Source organism: Crocodylus siamensis, chromosome 3, assembly GCF_052110815.1.
Source record: "Crocodylus siamensis isolate JL-2025a chromosome 3, ASM5211081v1, whole genome shotgun sequence".
In the NCBI taxonomy this organism is placed as follows: domain Eukaryota; kingdom Metazoa; phylum Chordata; order Crocodylia; family Crocodylidae; genus Crocodylus; species Crocodylus siamensis.
The window spans coordinates 32613967-32637043 of NC_143397.1; the positions used below are offsets into that span (position 1 = coordinate 32613967).

At 44.1% G+C, this 23077-nt stretch overlaps 1 protein-coding gene across 1 annotated transcript in view; it reads left to right on the forward strand.

Moving 5' to 3' along the window:
* The window catches only part of ITGA1 (integrin subunit alpha 1), a 131042-nt gene that overhangs the window by 79686 nt on the left and 28279 nt on the right, over positions 1-23077 (forward strand). Inside the window, exons 10-18 of the mRNA XM_090038058.1 lie at positions 3926-3999; positions 5398-5539; positions 9492-9634; positions 11677-11820; positions 12759-13013; positions 14593-14723; positions 19361-19527; positions 19740-19876; positions 22242-22352. Of these exons, the coding sequence (XP_089894184.1) occupies positions 3926-3999; positions 5398-5539; positions 9492-9634; positions 11677-11820; positions 12759-13013; positions 14593-14723; positions 19361-19527; positions 19740-19876; positions 22242-22352 (1304 nt within the window). The remainder of the gene's footprint in view (positions 1-3925; positions 4000-5397; positions 5540-9491; positions 9635-11676; positions 11821-12758; positions 13014-14592; positions 14724-19360; positions 19528-19739; positions 19877-22241; positions 22353-23077) is intronic.

Sequence of the window (23077 nt, forward strand, 5' to 3'; positions counted from 1 at the left end):
ATCAACATATCATCTCATTAAAGATCATGATTCATATTGCAATTAAGAATACTAAAAAAAAAGCATTTTAATTGTTTATTAGTTAAATAAAAATGCCTTAGTTAAAATAAATATGCTGGATTCAAAAGGAAAAGCTGTGTATTTGCTAAAAAATATAACTGGTTTATTAAACAAATGAAGTATTTATATGCAGGTTATAAATTTAACTATATGTTTCTGCTTACCAAAATTTTAGAGTTTAGCCTCCCAAACTTAGATTTTATTCATGGGGTAGAATAGAAAAGTGATCTTTCCTGCTTTTTTCAACCCCTAAATGGTTTCCCAAATTTGAGTAACATAGCTATTGAACTGAACTAAATGACCTGAAAGAAAGAAAATATTCCCTGTGCATGAGTTCCAGAAATATATAAATGCCTATGGCAGAACACTGTAGCCTCCCTGAACTTTCCATCATTGTGTCCTTAAACCCCCTCCTTCCCTGAACTAAAAACAAAAAATCCTTCAAAAACAGACCTGAACATAAATTATAAAATAAGAAATCATCCACAAGATGGATTGTTAATCATGCTCTCAATGGAGACTAAGGATTCGTATCCCATCACCTGAACTAGTTGCTTACTCCCTTGTCCCTCTGGGCCTTAATTATTCCATTTCTCTCAACTGATCCAATCAACCCTGTCTTTTACTAGCTTCTCTTTCCCTTGTACCTTTCCCTTCTATATTTTTTTCCTCCTGCTATTGAGACTCAGAATTTAAACTCATTAAAGAGTTTCAGAAGATGAGTTTCTTATTAGAGACAGGCTATGACACCAAAGTTAACTCAGCCATGTTACACCCATTTGGCATATCCTTTCCTATTGTGTCCTATTGTAGTAATCTTACATTTTTTTTCCTTGAATTATTATTTGTTTAAAAAAAAAAAGAAAAGAAAAGAAAGAAAGGAGACAAAATTTAAAAAAGCAACAAAACTCAATCCAAGAAAGACTGTGCCATTCAATACTATGGGAGCAAACACATTTTTACTCATAATCTGTTTCATATGACTCCAATCATGGCCTGGACTGTACTTCTAACAGCAGTTTTATGTTTTATCCACCCTCTATACTGGCAAGAAGGTTTTGCACAAAGGGGTTTTTTTGTTTTTTGCTTGTTGGGGTCAGGGATTGTTTTGTTTTTTGTTTAAGGAGACTTACTTAGAATCTTTGGCAATTAAAAAAAAGACATAGAGTATTAGCACGGCAATTAGTAACATACAATTTAAGATACTCAAAATAGCTATTATATCATCTTCTATTCAACAATTAGGACCTACTCATGGTGGAATAACCAATGCTGAGTGTTTAAAATTGTACACTGGAGATATCAAGTATTAGCAAATACGTAGCTGTAGAGCAGGGGCAAGCAATTATTTTGGGCAGGGGGCCACTCACCCAGTTTTGACAGGCTGTTGAGGGCCACATGTGTAGCCCCGCCCCTTGACAGGTGCCCTACACCTTGACAGGAACCCGGCCCCTGGTCATCATCTTGGGACCAACGACCCAATGTCTTGGGACCAATGTCCCAGGGCCAGCATGGGTGGGGCCCAGAGTGGGGCGCAGGCTGGCAGGGGCCTGGGGGGCTGGCAGAGGATGGAGCTGGACCGGCTCCATAAAGCCCCCGGCAGTTAGGACCCCATGCTCCTGCCACCCTGCTCTGGGCCCCACCAGCACTGGCCCCAGGACACTGGTGCGGGCCCCACGCCCCTGCTGGCTCCCTGCCCACTCACACCCAGTGCCCCCCCCCAGCCCCGTGGTACAGGTGGGTGGCAGCGCACAGTCCCGACGCCCTGCTCATCAGCAGGGAAGAAGCTGTTGCTGAGTGTGGGGAAAAGCAGCTCTCACAGCCTGCGCAGGCTCAGGCAGCCTCATGCAAGGTGCTGGCCACTTTTCCTCACGCCCAGCACCAGCTGGGTTATAAACTGGTGCTGAGCATGGGGGAAGGGAAAAAGCAGCCCCTTGCCCACCCCATGTCCAAGGCCCTGCGCTGCAGATGCTCACAGCCTGCCTGGGGCTGCCTGTGCCTGCTCCAGGCAGCCCTACATGGGCTGCAAGCGCCTGCAGCGTGGAGCACCAGCCATGGGGCGGAAGAGGGGCTGCTTTTCTCCATGCAAGGAAGGAGCCCAGGGAAAAACTGAGCACGGGGGGGGAAGCGGCCCTTCCACCACTGCACACTGCAGGCGCTCGCAGCCCACATGGGACTGTCTGGTTCAGGCACAGGCAGCCCCGGGAGGGCTGCGAGCAGCTGCAGTGCAGGGCACCGGACAGGGGGCGGAGTAGGGCTGCCTCCCCCCCGCACTCCTTCTCTGCCCAGGGTCCCCCTCCCCTTACCTGAACCTCCCGCACCAGGACAGGCACATGTTTCCAGGCCAGGAGCCTCAGTTCGGGCTTCCGGCTGTGGAGCAGGGGTGGGCAGGCCCTGCTGTTGTGGGAGCCCACCAGGCTTCCCCTGGGTCCTACTGCCCTTGGTTCCTGTAACCAAGGGCTGAGAAATATTAATTTTCTACATTTTTTTAGGGACCCTGCAGGCCGGATAGAATGGCCTTGTGGGCTGGATGTGGCCCATGGGCCATATTTTGCCCACCCCTGCTGTAGAGCTTAATAAAACACTTTCTTCATGCTTGGCAAAGCTGTTGTTAGATCCCTTAAAATCTACTGGTTTCTGTTTGCACATGTAACATATTCCATTGGTGCTTGTGATCATGTCTCCCCTTAATGCAAGATCCCAGAGATTGACAATTTACAAGAAAATTATTCCTTCTTGCTGAAGTGAAAAGTCCCTGTGATCTGTCCTGCTGTTCACAGATTCAGGTTCTTCTGGTGACTTCAGCATCTAGAATACATGTGGCCATGCTCAGTTACACATGGATGTGTCACATGCTTTGACAATTGTCTAGTTCTCATACTATGCTTTTTTTGTCAAGCAAACCTCATGGCAGATATTATAACCTTCCCTGCTCTTCTGCCAGGTTGCTTTTCAAGTTGTATCAAGCCACAGAATAAGATAAAGGCTGCATCTAGCATTGGAAAGCAGAGAGGTTTCTGAGTCCTGTCACTGATGAATGAGGGAACAAGCAGGTTTTTCCTCCCCTGAAAATATTTCCTGTATTAAGAGTGAGGAAGATGACTTTACCTGCTACCTCATGTTCAAAGTGATAAGAACCAGAAAGCCAGTTAGCCCCTTGAAGATATAATAAGACGCTGGGCAGTTGCCTTCTGAAAAAGATGGGGTATAATACCAGGTCACCAGATTCCTGCCTCACTCAGAGCAACCTAACAAAAAATATGGAACATTGCAGTGTTTTTTTGGAAAGGTTTGAAGGAGTCTACCCTTTCCCTGCAGCCATTGCACCTTGAATCTTCTCCAAGGCTCACTGAATAGATGCTTGGGAAAAAAATACAAAAGAGTTTTTCCTGGTGTGAGGTTTTGATGTGGAAAGTTCAAGCACTCCAAATATCAAGTATGTCTCATAAAAAAATGGCCATTTGTCTACCATTTTTCAGTTATTTCCATACAAATAAAAGGTCACACAAATGGTGGTTTTGCTCTTCTTGGCTCAACTGAAGAATGTTTGAACTCATTTATCAAACGTTCCAAACATATTTACCGTGGCACTGAGGGACATCTTGGTCTGTTTCAGTGAAAAAATATTTTTAGAACAGGTTATAAGACTGGAAACAAGGATTGGAACAGAAAACGCTTCTCTTTTGTAATGATAGTACACATTCCTTGAGTCATGAACACTAGTAATTATGTATTGCAAACCAAGTTTAGAGAAAACTCTAGTTCACTATATAATTTCATGCCATCTCATTCTATTACTATTCATATTTGTTTATATAGGAAATCCATATGTTTAAAATTTGTATTTTATTTTATTTTATTGTAGCTACAACAGACCAGCAGGCATCCTCATTTGAAATGGAAATGTCACAAGCTGGTTTCAGTGCTCATTATTCTCAGGTAAATTGATTGTTAAGAAGTATATTTTTTAAAGTAGTTATTTATTTATGAATCTGTATGTATTTATTTATTCTGAAAAAAGTAAAATGCAAATACAGTCATCTGGACAATGCACAAAATTTAACTGGCAATTAAAAGTGGGATCCAATGAACCAGACTCTAAGAAAGACAAAATATAGCAAAAAACAAAAACAAAAGGGGAGAGTAAATACACTTAGAAAGTCCAAAATTATCAGAGACAAACTGACCCAAATAAAAAGATCTTCCACATTCTTTTGAATACAGCTAAAGTATATCACTGGTAAAACCTGGAACACCAAACCTTGTTTCATAGATACTTTGTTTCAGAAATACTCTCTCCATTTTTACACTGAGGTCCATAGCAGACTTTTTATGCTTCAGAAATAGCATGAACTAATGTACAGTGAAGCTGCTTTACAAGGAGAGTGAGAGCTGTTACTTGGGAAGGTGTTTGTTGTTATAATCTGTTACATCTGCAGGAGCCTGTAGTGATATAAATTAGCTTAGTCACCCTAACTTTGACCCTTGAATGAAAAAAGATTGGAGTGGTTTTGCTACACTTGTATCACTATAGAATCATGCAGATATAACAGTTGCAGCAAATAAGCTTATGTTTATATCCTTTGATATCACTATAGTTATTACATCTGTCTGTACCCAAAGTGTGTTAGCCCTTACAAAGTGACATTATCCAGAGCAGAAGCCAAAGGAAAGCTTCAGATATGTTTAGCTGTACATTAACTTGAAGTATTCAACGGGCCAAGCAATCATGAGCATAACCATAGTTTCACAAACAAATTTAAGATTGTTGGTACCTGAACAAATTGATGATGGGCTGCATTTGCCCCATTCCCAATATTTCCAATATGTCTACACTTCAATATTTTAGCATTTTAGTAATAATAATTGAAATATGTGTCACAGGTATATAAGGTTAGAAGCTCTGTAGCCCAGTTCCTGCACTTAAGGATCTTCAAGTGTTCTTAGACCATCCATCTGCAGGGTGAGACTCACTCCTGCTGGCACAAGAGAACATCAGACCATTAGGGGTTCCATTGAAGGAGAACTGTCCAAAATTCATTGTCCAATGAGACTACCAAGAATAGCTTTAAACTGGTGCATCTCCTAACTGGTCTTTCCCTCCTTTCCTTTGATGGAGTGAAGCTGTAGAAATCAGTTTCCCCTGTGCTGCTTCCCTTCACTGGTCCAAAGTTTGTTGTTTTGTTGTTTTTTTAAATCATGTGTTATGATTGTGAAGACTATGCTAATGTTGTGACTAAATATTGAAAGTATATGTGAAACATGAATCAAATACAAGGTAATGATAAAAGAAGATTTAAAAATATTGAATAAGTAACACTCTTTTCTCTGAGTAAGGATTGGATCATGCTTGGAGCAGTTGGGGCATACGACTGGAATGGGACAGTGGTCATGCAAAAAGACAATGCAGTTTTTATGCCAAGAAATAATACCTTTCGTGACAAGTCTGAAAAAAATGAACCTCTTGCAGCTTATTTAGGTAAGAGAAATGATCCAGCTCAAAATATTTTCTTACGAATGTTGTGTGTTCTCTCAGATGATCTTGCCCTGACTTTCAGCCACTTTAGAGAAAATAGATTCTAGGGAAATGTCTACATGCCAATATTTTAGCATTTTAGAAATAATAATTGAAATATACGTCATAGGTGTGTAAAGCTAAAAAGTTTTTAGTGCAGCTCCTATACTTAAAGATGTTCAAGTGTACTTAGACCATTCCCACCATGTGTTTATCTAATATTTTCTTAGTAACCAGCACAGAAGAAGCAACTCCTTCTGTGTTGGTTACTAAGAAAAAATTAGATAAACACCTGTTTCACAGTACTTCTAGGGTGGCTTGTTCTGGAGTTTTGCTAAAAAAAAGTTAAATTTCTTTTTCTGAAAATTCAATCTAATTCATCTTTGCTGCAAAGTAAGTTCATTTTTTCTTATCCATACACCATTGGACAAAGAGATAGATGATTTAACCACATTTTACATACTGAAAGACTGTTTGTTGTTATATATCTCCTCTCAGTCTTCCCCTTTTAAATCTACGCAAACCCATTTTCTGCCATAGGTCATTTCCTAGACCAGGGGTGCCCAGGGGGCAGTGGCCTGTGGGCCAGATCCAGCCTGTGGAGGCACATCCCACTGCACTCAATGCACATGTGCCTCTTGTCCCATCTCAAACCCCTTCAAGAGGGGGCAAGAGGCATGTGCAGGAACAAAAAAGTGTTCACTGCGGGGAGAAAATTAGACCCCTGGATATCCAGGGGTCTAAAAAAAAATAAGTTAAAAAAAGCAGGGTGAGGGGTCAACCACAGAGATGCTCTGGTAGCCACAGCATCTCTGTGGAGGACCCAGTCTCCAGTTGCTTCAGGGCACAGTCTGTGGTTGGCCCCTTGCCCTGGTGCTGAGCCCAGGGCTCCAGTGCTAAGGGGTCATGGGGGCTGGAGGAGGGGGAAGGGGACTATGGGGGGGACCCCCGCTAGCCCTGCCCATTCCCCCAGACCCCCCCCAGCCCGGCCCTGCCATTGGGGAGTGTGGGGGAGCAGGGGGTGGTGCTTGGTGGGGCAGCCATCAGGAGGCTGCAGCAGCTGGCAAGGGATGGGCCAAGTGGGGCAGCAATCAGGGGGCTGGGGTGGGGCATGGGGTGGGACCTGTGGGCCCCACAGGGGTGATAGCCCCTGCAGGGGCCACTTGGCCCTTTTTGGGGGGCCATAACCCTTGTGTAGGGTCATAGCCCATGTTGGGGGGGCTGTATCCCCTGTGTGGGGCTGTAGTTCCTGTTGAGGGGCCATTGCCCCTCTGGGGGACATTTGGCCCCTGTTGGGGGTCTGTAGCCCCTGTGTGGGGCCATAGCCCCTGTTGGGGGGGATTGTAACCCCTGTGTGGGTGCCATAGCCCCTGTTGGGGAGACCCTGAACCCAGGAGGGACTGAGTAAAGAGGACCTGTAGCTTGAAGCCTGACACAGGCAAAGGTAGAAGTGCCTAGAGAAAAGCAAGTGTGAGCCACACCTGGGAGCAAAGCTGGAGCCTGAGAAAGGACAGAGTGGGGCCAGAGCAGGGCAGAGTGTGGGGACAGAGGAGACAGAGAGCAAAGAGTGTGGGACTAATGGGGGCCCAGGGCCCTGAGAGGGTCAAGCATCAGCAGTCCCAGAGGTCTGGAGGCCTGGAGGGATGAGTGTCTGCAAGGCCAGGGAAGCCAAAGGTTTGACTGGTCCAGGAGTGGGGCCAGGGCCCAGAGAGGGGCCAAAGGCCAAGCAAGGCCACATCTGGAGACTGACAGAGCCAGAGGGGCCCAGGAGTCTCACTTGACCTAGGAGCAGGAGTCACAACCAGAGGCCAAGGAACCTGTGGCCCATGAGGGGCAAGGACTGGGGCTGGGAGCCTATAGCCCAAGAGCGGCACATAACAACAGGAAGAAGTATCACCTGTGAGGCATAGGTATAGTGTAAAGAGGTGGTCAGAGCCACATAATGACCACAGATACCTGTTGTCATGAGAGTAAGGTCAAGTTTGGAAAGCCCTGGGGCAGCCTCCCTTTATCTAGAAACTAAACACATCAGAGTTTGATGGTTGAGAGAAGGGGTGACTGCCCAAAAGAGAGTGAAATGGATAGGATGGGGCAGGCAATTATTTCAGGTGGAGGGCCACTTCACGAGTTTTGGTGAGCTGTCGAAGGTCACACGCCTAGTCTTGCCCCTTGACAGTTGCCCTGCCCTCTTGTCACTATCTTGGGACCAGAGGTCCCTTCCCCTAACCCCTGACCTTTGCTACCAGACACCCTTCCCTTTGCCCCCCAGAAATACTCCTTTTAGGAGGGGCAGTTGCCATCTTAGAACCAGAAGAAAACCAAATCATACACTAAAAGTCAAAGAACTACTATAACATATTTTAATTTTATTACAAAAATATTTTGTCATGATTTGTGTTTGCATAGTGTATATAGAAGTGATTGCATAATAATTGAAAATAAATTCTTAGTCTTGTATAGTGTGGGGGGTGTATGGTGGGGTGTGGGAGTGGGGCTGCATGTGGTAGGGTGTGGGTGTGTGTATCTGGTGATGGTGTATGCGTGTATGTCTGTGTGTATGTCTGGTGGGTGGATGTGTATGGTGGGGGAGGGTTTATGAGGGGGTGTGGCTGTGTGTATATAGGATATGTTGGGGGGTTGCATATATGTGGGGAGTTGTGGGGGTAGGGTGTGTATGCAAGGGGTTTGTGGGGTATGAGGGATGGTGGGGGGTGAGGGCACTTCCCCCATGGTGTAGCAGCAGGCAGGGTGCTCAGGGCACAGGCGCCCAGCAGGGTGTGGCTCCAGCTAGGGCTGCTTTTCCCACTGCTGCTGTGCAGCAGGGGGGAAAAGCCCCAGGCACCTTCTTCTGGGAGGCGGGGAAGGCAGCCGGCTCCAGTGCCTGATGCTTCTCTCCAGGCTGCACAGCTCTGGTGGGGAAGGCAGCCGGCTCCAGTGCCTGGTGCTTCCCTTCCATGCCTGGCAAGTGCAGGGGCTGCTCGTGACTGGCAGGGAATGCCAGTGATACAGACTGCCTGGCAGAGGCTGCACCCCTTGTTGCAATGTGCAGCGCTGGCCGGAGCTTCATCCTTACAGGCACCAGCATCCTGAGCAATCCATCTGCTGCTGCTGCTGCTGCTGCTGCCACTGCCTGCTAGGGCTGTGCACCTTAGGTGGAGTGTAGAGCAGGGGTCCCCACATACACACACCCACCCTCCCTCATACCCCACCCAAGCTCTGCGCTGCTACCACACCTCTGGGCGCAGGCTTTGCACTGCCACCAGCTCCAACTAGAGCCCCACACTCAGGGCTCCTGCCCAACTGCGTCCCTACCTGCTGCCCAGAGCCAGCAGGAGACCTGGGAAGTGGAGTAGGTCCCTGGGGGCTGCAGCAATAGCCCCATGCAAAAGGACTGGGCCCTTCCACTGATGAGGGTGGGAGCAAGGCAGTAAGGTATGTTTGGGGCTGTACACATGGGCACCTCACTTCCACTCTCATAGGCCATATTTTGCCTGCCCCTGGTATAAGGGCTGAGACACCTCCAGGGACACTATGGCCACCTGTGGCATGAAATTGTTAGAGCCAACTTATGATGATTTCAACTATGTAATAATTTCCTAAAGTGTTTACTTGACTGTTATGCAGGACAGTGTCAAGAGCCTTAGTAAAGTAGTAGCTTAGTAAACTGCAGCTTCCTCTTTATCCTCAAGGCCAGTTAGCCTGTCAAAGAAGGATCCAACCAGTCTTGTTAGATAAGACCACAGTGATCATGGCTCAGCAGCCACTGTACACCAGAACATGCTCAGGTCCTTCATATGCATCTACTAGCACTTCTTATCAGAACTGGAGTTAGAAGGGTGTCTGTGGGATTGAGCTTTAAAAAAAATTTGAATCTCATCACTTAATGCAACATTTTGAATTATTTTATTTTTCCCAGGATATACAGTAAATTCTGCAACAACACCTGGAGAAGTTCTATACATTGCTGGACAACCTCGATATAATCACACAGGCCAAGTTATTGTTTATAAAATGGAAGGAAAAGATGTAAAAATAATACAGAGGTTAAAAGGAAAACAAGTATGTATTTGTAATTAAAATCTAAGTGGAATATTGGAAATAAAATGTTAGCAGCATTATTTCAGTGGAAAGAGAAATTTGAAATGTAAAATGTTTATAGATTCCCAAAGAAATATGAGCTGGATTCTCTGGTCTACTCAGCAGTGCTGAGTAGACTTAAACCAGCCAGAGATTCCCTTTGGAGAATATTCCCAGCGTAAACTGAGTGGAGGTGGCATAACCACAGCAGTTCCCTTACCCCTTGTTGTGTCATGAGAAAGACAGATGAAGTAGCTGCAGAGTTCCACTTCATACTCTGCAGAGTGGTGAAATTTTGAGTAGGCTCCTGCTCCTGCTTTAAGGACTAAGGATCAGGGAAGAAGTCCCTTTCCCCCTCATTGTCAAGTGTATTTTAGCACAGCGCAGATGTAGAGAATGATTGTCTATATATATTTAAGATAACTCCTTTCTAATATCTAAAGTCAAAAGATTTCATCCTATTTCATGGCTGATGATCTTACATGCACATTTCATACAGGCTTTGACACTGTATCTTTGATGCATACCTTCATATGTACCATGCAATCTTCTGTAGGTTTAATTGTGGCAGAGGGACATAATGGACACCTATACACGTGCAGTGAGACTGCTGCAATGTACTGTAATTAACTGAGTCTGCTGGAGCATGGTAATTACTGTGCTCCAGCTGACTCCAGCATCAGCGAGCTTTAATTAAAGTGCCCCCAACATCATTTTTAGTGTGGGGATGCTGATACACAAGACAATCCTGGCGCTTTAATTAAAGCAGTTCTTCTTTTCAACAAATACGGCCTACCACCATACATTGAACAATGTGGATAAAATGAAATATTGAATAGATGCCCATTAATTGAGCAATATCCATCTTGTTCACTGAATGAGGCAGGGGTCCTATGGAGGGAAAAATATTTTTAAAATCCCCCAAAAAACCATTATAAGGGAGCTAAAATAAGGTTGCCTCATCAACATTAATTCTAGCTTTTGCTGTTTCTTGCATTCTTAACTTTGCACCCATAATGTGTGTGTGTGTGCGCGTGCACACATGCATGCCGCTTCTGAAAAAACAAATTCCTTAATGCTGTTACGTGACATCATCCATGAATCTTCACGCCTGCCACTTTAGCCAATAGAATAAGTGGGCACATCCATACAGTATGTGGCACCGCAAACACATCTGCAGTGCCACGTACCACAAAGTCAGGTGTTTTCTATGCTGCAAGGGTGCACTGTCCATGCGTGCACTGCTCCAATTTTTTTCTCCATGGGTTTCTGTTATCCCAGGGGCAAAAACAACCTGTGGAGAAAAAAACTGGAGCAGTGCACACCACTGAAAAGTGGAGCCAGCCCACTAGGAGCCGTGCTGCAGCTGCCAGCCAGGCTCCGCCCAACATGATCACCACTGCAGTAGCTCCAAGAGGTCCCCAGGACCCCAGGTAAGGCTTGTGGGGCCAGCACATGCTGGCCCCAGCCTCCTCTACTGCCCCCAGGGTAACTTGCTGTGTACCAAAGCACACATGGCACAGGCATTCCCCAGGGACAAGTAGCTGCAACACAAGGTGCACCACTGCTAATTGTCCCTGGGGAACCAAACGTCCGTGTTCATCTAGACATGGCCAGTGATAGCAGTGGTAGACTGTCATCCTTTACACTGCAGAGGAATGAGAGCATTTTGCCAGTGGGCTTCAAAGATATTTGCTAACAACAGATTGTGAGGCTTGTGAATCTTGGGTTTCATTTCCAGTTCAGGAAGGCAATGTTTTCTTATGGCCACATGATGTTCTGCCTGTTCTCTTCCAAACTGAAACCCTATGTCCCGTCTCAGTCTGGTCTTTTTTTTTAATATAATGTTATGTTTCATGATTTTTAATAAATCATCAATCATCTCCCTCTGCCTCTGTCCTGTCTCACTCTGAGCCCCTGATTCTTTACCCATCTGATTTTATAAGTAACTAATAAAAAGGATCTTATGATATTGGGTGATGTTACTAGCTCTGCTTATCACATATCTTATCATTTTATTGCAGATTGGATCATATTTTGGCAGTGTTATTACTACAATAGACATCAACAAAGATTCATTTACAGATATTCTTCTAGTTGGTGCTCCAATGTATATGGGAACTGAAAAAGAGGAACAAGGAAAAGTATACGTATATTCTTTGAACAAGGTAAGACTGATTGCAATTGGCAGGAAGCAGAGAAAGGCTCATTAGATTTTTGGATCATTATTTTAAACAAATAATGTATATCAAGGGTGTCAAAGATTTGGACCGTGGGCCAAATGTAGCCCACAGAACTCTATCACCCACCCAACACTGCTGCCCCTGGGTCTGACTTGAACCACACACTATAAGTCTGCCCCCCCCCCCACCTCCAGCCAGTCTGGGAGTGGGGTGGTTTGGAGAGGGGAGAAAGTGGGATTGGGAGAGAGAGGACTGAGCTAGCCTGCGAGCCAGCCCTGTGTCACTCATCCAGCTAGTGAGGCCAGGTGAGTTTGCTACCCCATATGTATTACAGCACACAGGACAAAAGATTTCCAGGAAACCTTTTGTCTTATGTACCTGCTTCCTGATCTTGTGTATCTATGTCAGTATTTTGTACTCTTGGATTATAAATGATTTTGCTGAAATGTCAGGTACAGATGAGACTTTAAAAAGCTCCTGGGGGTATTAATTATCTTTGAGCATCTCAGCTTTTTGGCACTACCTCCTTAGCAGTCCTGGTGCCAACCACCTCATCATCTGCAGTATCTTGGTCCAGTACCCTCCAGTATCTTAGGTCTATGGCTAGTCAGTGGGCCCAGTACTGAAGTGCTGAACTGTAAACCATTGTACAGATGCTGTCATGAAGTTGTACCTTTTTATGGCCTATAACTACAGTAAGTTGTGTTAAATGTACCTACAGATACATTACCTTACCTACATCAGGCCAATAGCCATAACTTAGAAGCTACAGTTTTTCCCTGTTGATACTTTCATATCACTTGGTTTAGTGCTTTTAAGTGTTTGCTGAAAGTGTCAGTTTGTCTTTGATGTAAGTGCTTTTAAAAATTTGCTTTGAAGAAAAGTTGATTGGAGTCCATAAACTTATATTTGTCCTTCTGCAGACAACATTTGAGTATCAAATGAGCCTCGAACCTATAAAGCAAACTTGCTGTTCATTGTTAAAACATAATTCCTGCAAAACTCACAAGAATGAACCTTGTGGTGCTCGCTTTGGAACTGCAATTGCCTCAGTAAAGGACCTCAACCTTGATGGATATAATGATATTGTGATAGGATCTCCTTTAGAAGATGATCATCGGGGAGCTGTATACATTTATCATGGAAATGGCACCACTATAAGGAAAGAATATGCACAGGTATGGAGTATGAAATTAAAACTTAGTGTCTGCTATAAGAAGTGTATGTCTTAAGACAGACACCCTTGGTGAGAGTGGAATCATAAGTCTCTTAGGGCCTCATCCAACTCTTATTGAAATCAATGTGAATCTTTCCATTCACTTCTGTGAGCTTCGGATCCTAAATTTCTTTACTACATCTTGTAATGGCACCTTGTGTCCCACATGGCTCTGACATGAGCCTCTGGCTGCCAATCTAAAGCCTATTTCATATCAAGATCCATCACAGCACTTCCCAGTATTTGCCCGCCCCACCTTGACCTTGATACTCAATTTAGGAGGCAGCCTTCAAATTACTAGAGTGACACCACACCCTGTCTTGCTTATCATTGAGCCACCTCTATTTGACCCAGTCAAACACCGACTCTTTGCAGCGCTTCACTGCTCTCCATTGGGCTTAGCCTTTCCTTGAGCATCTTTCCCCTAAGCAAGCTCCATCTCTCTCCTGCTCTCAGTCCCAAGAGTTTTGGCCTGTCTGATCTTAATTCCAGGACCCTTAGCCTGCCTGCTCTCAGCTCCAAGGGACTCATCCCCAAATCAACCAAACACACAGCACATTTGCCAGGCACCCACCGTGGCTTCCGTACTCCTCACCTCAAGCCTCATGCTTAAACTCAGAGACAGACATTTAACTAACTTGTCTTTCTTGTGGGACTCTCTCCCTTGCAGTCCCCAGGCTCTCCTCACTTCTATCCAGCAGGAAGCTCCTTCACCAAGCCTAGCCTGGGCCCAGCTGACACAGCCCAGATGCAGGGCCTTTATGGCTCCCAGCCTCTGCCCCTTTGGGTCACCTGTCCTCTCCCTCTCATAATGGGGAATAGCATTCTTCATTACCAACAGCTCTGATGCTTGCATTCCTATTGCCTGCATCTCTGCAGCTGGCACACTGCAGCTGACACTATCCTCAGTAACAAAGGTCAGGGTTCCCTGTTCCAATCTCACGCGGCTTAAATCAACAATAACTGAAATCAGTGGCAAACTTGGCATTGACATCAAGGGAATCCAGGCAGAACATGCAGGTTATGTCTACATAGGCTGTTGAGGACTGCCACTCTGAAATAAGCCTCTCCCATTAACACATGCACTGTGCTTGCCCAAGCCTGCAAATTAGGCAGCAAAGACAGCTCAAAAGTAGGCCTGAGTGCAGGCTTCAGTGATATGCTCAGGCCCTCCTTACAGAGACATTTGGGTTGCATGCCCAGGACTTCTCTGAGCAGCCATCTACGCTGACTAATTTGCAGGCCCAAGTGTGCAGTGAGCAGGCAAAAATATAATGGTGGGGCTGATTTCTCACTAGCAGTGCTGGACTTGCTTTGGAGGCTTTGACATATAAATTCATTTGTGAAAGACACAGTAGTAAATCTGGGAATTTATATTGTGCTTATCAGTGTGGTAATCCTTCTTAGAAGTGTTTTAGTGAAAATCCAGTAGCCCAAAATTTTTAAAAGCTTATTTGCACTTATTTGAGATAGAATACTTATGTGTATATATATGTATACACGTACATACATAGATTCAAGTTATCAATGATTTTTCACAGCGTATTGCATCAGGCGGAGATGGGGAGAAAGTGAAATTTTTTGGTCAGTCTATACATGGAGAAATGGATTTAAATGATGATGGTCTAATAGATGTCACTATTGGAGGCCTTGGTGGTGCTGCCCTCTTCTGGTATGTACCTGAAAATTATTTGTTTAATGGGAAAAGGCCTACAAAAGTTAGATGCTTCAAAATTTCCTGTTAATACGTTAAAGTTTTAATGTTGGTTTCATTAGTAGCTGTAGTACATTCAGGTACAAATAGGTATGTAATTTGGGTTGACCAAATAATATATATGTACTGTTTTGGAGGAAAATGCATCTTACTTGTTCACATTTTTTCATTTCATAATTTGATGCTATCTGTGGATCTTAATTTTTTAAGATCTCTTGGAGATTGAAATATTGAAAAAAATAAACTTAGTGATTATAAAAGTTTAACATAGAGAAACTAGCAAAGTATTAATGTGCACTATTATGTGTGCTTTTTATGCACACTTGTCAGTAGGTGGCACTATTCTGCATGGTTTTAATCTCCTGTTGCTGCCTGCTGTTTTAGGTGGAAGCCTGCAATTTTTCTTCACTCCACAAAGATGTTTGCTCTATTGTTCCCTGTCTGTTCTCACTGGAACAAATAAACCCCTACATTACAGAAAATTAAGCATAAAGATTCTTTTATTTTAGAATTCAGACAAACTAAAGGCTGCTACTATGAGATTGCTACACCTATGGCTTAATGTATACAGAGTAAAATAATACACACACCGCATATATGCAAACCTACACACAGTAACTACACAAAAATCCTATTAAAATGTAAGACCTGACATTTCCTGGGTCAGACCGTAGGCTTATCCAGGCTGGTGTCCTGTCTCACACAGTGAGAGAAAGCAGGTGCTGATGGGGAGAATGAGCAGGGCACGTCCTGAGTTTTAGCATCTCCTGCTCCTCTCCCACTGCAGTTTCCAGCAGCCAGAGGTTTAGGAAGTTCCATTCATAGGCTGCATCTCTATCTGTCTTATTCAGTAATTACTGAAGGACTTTTCCTCCATGAATTTGTCCAGTTTCAGTTTGAACTGGGCAACTATCAGCCTCCACAATATCTTGAGCCAATGAGTTTCACAAGTTAATAATATTCTGTGTGAATAAATTAATTGCATGCTCCTGGTGTTATCTTAAAACCTACTACCTAATACCTTCATTTTATATCCCCAAGTTCTGGATTTCAAGAGACAGTGGCTATGTATATATGACATAGTTGTTACTGCGCAGTCATTTACTACTTGCATGCACAAGCCCTAAATGACTGCACAGTAACTGGTGTTACTGCGCAGTAGTGTTCCTGATATGCTTGTTGGTGATGCAGATTGAGCAGGAGTTCATTACTACTGTGCATTAGTGTTGCGTCACATTTTGTGCCACGCAACACTACTGTGCAGTAGTAATGAGCTACTGTGCAGTCAGTATCTTGTGTAGACATGCCAGTCAATCATAAATTTACTTTCTGTGTACCCGTTAATATTATGTAAACCTCTATCATGTCCCTCTCAAGCATGTCTAAGCTGAAAAGTCCCAGCCTATTTATTCTCTTCTCATAAGGAAACCTCTCCGTGTCCCTGATCATTCATGTTGCCCTTCTCTGTATCTTTTAAAATTCTTCTATATTTTGTCTTGAGGTGGGGGACCAAATCTCTGCACAGTAACCTGCATGTCTCTGAATGTACCTTAGGTGTATAAAGATCCATTATGATAATGTAAATAGGCATTGGGGGATGTAAGCAGGCATTAGAAACAAATATAAATGGGCTGTGATTATTTTTAAGGGTTGGCTGAGTATTACACACATCATTAGTCTATTTTAAACTCATCCTGCTATGTTTTACTACACCATTTTCTCCTCCTCCCTTCCAGCCTGCTTCTTTGTCTCTTTCACCTGTCTCATCTTTTTAACCTCCAGTCCTGCAAAGTCAAGGGCCAACTCAGTGTGTAAGTTCCTATAGTTCTGGAAAGTAGGAATGCAAGCTTACTGGGAGAGAATTACCACCCCCAAATGTTCCAGAATAACTTACTTATCTCCCCTAGTCACCATGGCTTTAAATTCATTTAGAAAAGCCTTTAAAAATAATTATGTTTTGGATCTTCCTGTACCCTCAGATTAGGTATAGACATACTTATTGCTCTACAGCCATAACTGAACAGATGTTCACTGCACATAGATGCTTTAAAAACGGTGAATCCCACTGTGAAAATCCTGATGGATGTAGTATCAGACTACAGCGCTTTAGGTTAGAGGAGTTTATTGAAGTACCAGATCCTTGCTAATCTTGTCTGGTCCTCATCTGCTCCAGGTGAGTACTGATTCAGCCCCTCCCCTGGGCTGTCACAAAGAGGAGACAGAAGAGGCCTTGTCTCCTCTCTGTGTGGCCTAGCAAGAGGGTGAGGAAACAGAGCATCACTGCTGTGCAGCCCTCCTCCACACACACAGTTTGCTGGCTCAGATCTTGCTTGGGAGAGGCCAAGCCAGGTCCACCCGGCAAGGGGCTCTTTTCTCCCACTGCCTATCCCCGCCTCCTGACAGCTGCAGCTCACAGCTGTGTGTGGCTGTTCGCTGAGCCAGAAACTATGGACAGGTGGGCAGGTGGATAGAGCCCTTCATCTGCACAGAACGAGCCCAGCCCTGCCAAGACCAGAGTCAGCAAGCTGGGGGGGCATGGCAGGGGCCTCCATTCTCCCTCCTCCATTTCCAGTTCTGAGCTGCAGCTGTCAGGAGTCTGGGCCAGGGTCCCCCTGCCGCACTATCCCAGTCCAGCCCCCTCCAGGACCTGGGCCAGCAAACTGCGGATAGGCTCACGTCAGAGGGGTTTCTTTCCCCCTCCCCCAACAACCACTGGCACTGACAGCAGCCAGCTGGCGTGGGGACAGGGCTGGGGAGATGGGCTACACTGGCGAATCAGGGGTGGCCAGCTGCTCAGCTGGGCTCACCTGTACTTGGCAATCTGCAGCAACCTCCTGGGAGATGTGTGGGAGCACCCCCAGCCTGCTGGCTTCAGCCAGTGCAGGCAAACTCCAAGCTCCGCCCTCTAGTAACGAACATCTATTCTGTTCACTCCTAAACTAATCTACAGCACTTTGAGTAAAGCATGCTACCTAGAGTGCTTCCACCTCAGACTTTTTTGAACATCTCTACTTAGCCTCAATTTTTTAACAATTAAAGTCTAGGTGGGTTACATTTTCAAGCTTTCCACTGACATTACAGGGAGCAATTCGGCTTTTTTTATTTTGAATGGGATTTAAGATTTGCATATAAGTGATCATTTCCAAGGGGTAGGGCTTTAAATAAAGTATCAAATATCACAAGATTCATGATAAAATCCTGAAAATTGGCAAAATTTGGGACTCTGATTTTTCCATACATTTATATAGTGCTTAATATAATGTTATAATATGGGTCTGAGCTATATTTGCTGTCTATGAAGTTAAAAAACACATTGCATCATAAAAACATAATTTTTCCTTTTCCAATAATATTGGACAGCTTTCACTTTTGATATCTATACATGTTTATATTGTTGTCTTTTAATATTTTGCAAAAATTGGCTGTAATAAGCACTGTGAATATTTTTAATTAAATGCATAAGTGACTTTAGAAGTCTAAAATCCCTTGTCAAATGTGACTTGATGCTCAGGAACCTGAATCCCATTGACTTTCAATGAGACATAATGGCGCATTTATGCTGTCACTGTGTATCTAAGACACTAAGAGAATCTCCATAAAAGACTTTCTGCCACTTGTGCCTGTTCTGCATACACTAACTCCAGAAATGAGGTAACATCACTGCCTTAGGGTGGCTGTGAGCATTCTGTTGAGCATCCTGAGATCTTATTGACATATGTTCAGGACTGCTTTAAAGCTACTACATTCGCCATTTTAAGGAGCTGTCCTGTGCAGAATAGGAGCATGTGGTCAATCGTGCTTCACAATAACATTCCTGGGTGAAGCATGGAGGCAGTGTAGACAAGCCCTTACACTTCTGAATTGCAAAAACAGTTAAAGAACATCTTACCCTTTTGGGCATGTGCACACATTCACAGGACCCGGTCTTCTTTAAGTCATGTGATCATGGATTGGGTTACCACTTGTGCAGACCTTCACCAGTGTCAGGAGCTGCACTTGGAATGCAATCTAGATACATTGGGAGAGGGGAGGGGAGGTAGGTGGGATCAATGGTGGGAGCTAGCAGGTCCACTGTGGGGGTTCTCCTTTTGGGGATGGGGGTTGGAGGGCTACAAATAGCCTGATTGGTGTGTGGGGGACAGAGGGAGGAAAACCACAGTCCCAGGGCTGGGGCAAGCCACTGAGCTGCTCTTAGAATGTGTATACACATACAGTTAGAGGCCATGGGTTAGCCTAGTCTACATAATGTGCCTCCTTAAGTAAACTAAGTTAGATCAGGCTGCCGGTTTTTGCCCTATCTTAATTACCCAAACATATATGCAGTTTGGCACATAGATGGACCTAAGCCTAGTTAAGTCAATATAAATGTAATATCTGCATGTACTCTCTGTTTGTTTATTTCTCTAGTAAGTACAACACCATGAAGAATATACTGAATACTTGTATAATATGTTGAGTACCAAGTTTATTATGTGTCTTTATCACCATACGTGCATATGGTAATGAAAAGAATTACACATTTTTGTAAAGTTATTTTTCAAATGTAGAAATGTTTTATTTTAAAAGGGGCTGTATCCTTTTTGTGTATTTTTAAGGTCGCGTGATGTGGCTGAAGTAAATGTTTCCATGAATTTCACACCCGACAAAATCAATATCCAAAAGAAGAATTGTAGGATGGATAAAAAAGAAACAGTATGCATAAATGCCACCATTTGCTTTGAACTCAGACTAAAGTCTAAGGAGCATACAGTATATGAATCTAGTAAGTAGATTGCACTAAACCAACAAATCTTTGCTTACAAACCTACTGTATTTACATTTGTTTCTTTGTTTGTTTCTTTCTCCAAAAAAGCTTTTTTTTAAGTTCAGTTTGGGTTATTTTAAAACAAAACAAAAAATGGGTAAAATAATGAAAAGATCAATGTCTTTCTAATACTAACCATATATAACTTATTCTTTCTATTGTCTCTGCAGGTATACAGTATTGGCTTACCCTTGATTCACAAAGACAAATATCTCGAAGCTTGTTCATGGGAAGCAAGGAAAGGAAGATACAAAAAAATATCACTGTCAAAGGGTCAGAATGTAGTAAACATAACTTCTACATGTTGGCAAGTAAATCATATAGTGGCTATATTTAATTGTTACACCGTAATGATCCCTAAGTCCATTTTTATTGCATTAATTCTAAAATAGATATAAAAGCTTCAGATTCCTTTTTAATAGCGATTGTAAACATAATCAATCCACTGCACAGGATTTATATTTCTGTAACTGCATAGAAAATGGTCCTTTCTCAATTTATTATAATTTCTTTGCTGTTTATCTATATTTAAAAGCAGCATAACACAAATCAGACTGATAATGAATAGATCTGAACAAATTTACACAGGGGGTACTGAAGTTCATTGGTGTCCCTCCTTACTAGTTTGTTTTTCTGTAAACTTGTTCAGATGGAGAGTGTGAGCAAGAACTCTTCAGCATAGGAAGAAATGTAAATGACAAATCTAGTCATCATCTGGCCATGATCACTATTGCTCAGGCCAGAAGTCAGGGGACACTAAAGCATGCCTCCCTGCTTGAGTCAAGGCTAGCCCACCCACCCTGTGAGGGGGTGGGGAGGCTTGTAGGAGAGATGCAAAGCATCCTGGGATGCTGGGGGAGTGTGAATTAACTTGAATCTGGAGAGGATCTGGGCAAAAAGTTCAATAAGCCAATTTAACGTAAATCAGTTGAATCTGATACTATATCCAACCAGGTTTATCTTTAACTGGTTTCAGCCAGTTTGAAAGCAGTTTACGTGCTCTGAACTCTTGTTGTGTTACAGAGTTGAACCAGTTCCTGATCACTCATACCTGTTTATGTGTAATTTCTGCCCCTAGCCTCTTAGCCCTCATGCTAGTACACTACCTTGCCCCCAGGGACAGAAGCAGGAAGGCAGAAGGCAGTGTCGAGAGAGGGATCCCAGAGTGATAGGGGAAGCAGCAGCCAGACAGGAGCCCGGGGGATGGGGGGTGGGGTGCAATTTAACCACTTGTGGCCTGTGCATGGCCCAAAGGCCATGAGTTGGACAACCCTGATCTGCCTAATCTTGAAACATCTAGAAGCACCATGGCTACATATAAAACCATAGATATGATAGGTCCTGTTGAGAGCTGCATACAAAATCTTTCAGAAGATATCATCTTAACAAATCACGTACTAAAAATCAAGCATCTACTATAAAATATTTTAATTTTATTTCAAAAACTATTTTTTGCCTTGATTTATGTGTTTTTGAGTAGTGTATGTAGAGGCAGTTGTATAATAGTTAAAAACAGTCTTATTCTTGTATATTGTGTGTCAGAGGGTGGGGAGGTGGGGGGGTTGCACACATATGTAGGGGGAGCTGCCCACACATTACGTCACAGGAGCTGGCCGGGGGTGGAGGGAGGGAAGAGAGATCAGGGGATATGTGCAGCAGAGTTCATCCAGGAAGTGCAGTGTAGGTGCAGCCACCCCACACCCCATCTGGGCCATGGCTACCCCCACAGCCCTCCACATGGGGCCAAGCCCTTCCCACTCCCACCAAGGGCAGCTTGCACCATGCTCCCACCTGCACCTACCCCAGCCAGTGTACACAGCTTCACAAAGAGACTGCCTTCCTCTCACTGAGCTGCCCATAGGTGGCTGATGATTATGCTGGGTGGGTTGTAAGGCAGCCAGATTTGGAGTAGGAGCCCCACATGCTGGGGCAGAAGCTGCCCAGCTGCAGCTTCCACCCCACCTGACCGGGCACATAATGCCCAGCACATGTCCCTGCAGCCACTGTTGCTTCTCTGTGGTACCTGTAGCCCAAAGTGGCACAACAGGGGCAGGAGAAGGATAAGGAGCTGCTGGAGGCAGAGGGAGCTGAGGAGCACCTGGGTAGCGGCAGCCACACTGGGAAGAGCCCCGTCGGGAAGCTGTGTGTGCTGGCCAGGGCTGGAACTGTCAGTGGGTCTAGGTGGGAGCATGGCACGTGCTGCCTCAGACAGGAGCAGGCATGGCTTGACCCCATGCAGAGCACCATGGGGGCAGCCATGGTCCAGATATAATCAATTGGCAGGCACCCACCCACAGGCCAGATCCAATCAGTTGGCAGGCCAGATCCAGCCCGCAGGCTGTATTTTGCCCTTCCCTGCTCTTGAATACTTTAGGATGCTACTTTAGGATGGGTCAACTGACATTTTACGATCATATAAAACATCCAAAACAAATAGGGGTATGTATTTTTGAAATTCTGGCTGGAACAAGCTGCTTTTTCATCATTAACCATCTTCAGCTTATTAATAGTTCATACTTCAGATAATTCTCCAATACTATGATTGTGATAAAAATGGAACTGAAAGATGCTGTACTTCAGCTTTTCATATTTATTTTCTTTCAGTGGCTTCATCAATAAAGGGGTCTAAAGGAGAAAAGATCATAACAACATTTCATTTGCTTTCTTTGTAGGACAAGCCAGATTTTCTGAACTCTGTCAAGGTTTTGCTGGAGTTCAATTTTTCTGATCCAGAGAGTGGTCCTGTTCTTGATAGCAGCCTTCCAAACTCAGTATATGAATATGTAAGTCAGCAAGCTTCACTACTAATGTCTGATGTAGTTGAGGTGAAATCCACCCTGCTACAATTACCATATATAGGGCCTTATATTTGGCATAGTCCACAATTGGTCAGTAAGGGTAAAGGAACCTGCCAGAAGATGCATTGTCCAGAGAGCCATCAGTAGTGGAATACATTATTTCAGTAGGCTTTGAGTCAAGTTTGTGGAACCCTGACTGGATTTTACATCTGACATGCCAGAATACAAATCTGCAGGAGGCAGGCAGCTGTGCCATCTGTGTGGATAAAAAGAAGACTCCGTATTTATTTGCATACCACATACACCTTTTCCCCCCAAATCAGGCACCCGAAACTGGAGAGGGAGGTGTGGAGTGTCTTAAATGGGAAAGCTGATTTTTCTTTGCTGGACTAGAAACATGAAACAAACAAAACAGAAGCATGAACACACTTCTGTGAGATGACTGCTGTGTTTCTCCCTCAGCCACCCTCAGGGGGAGATGGGGCAGAATTTACCATTTAGGATCAGAGTTACAGTCTTAACCCTCTAACAACCACAGCTGCTGCAGTCAGGTTCTCCTGAAATCACCATTCAGCCAGGACTGGAAAAATCTTTTTTTTTCTTTAAACTGCCTTCACAAAATCAGGTGTTTTATTTGGGGGTGGGGGTGGTATGTAAGAAAATATGGTAAGAGTCAGGACTTTTAGTGACCTTGACCACTTAGCTACATT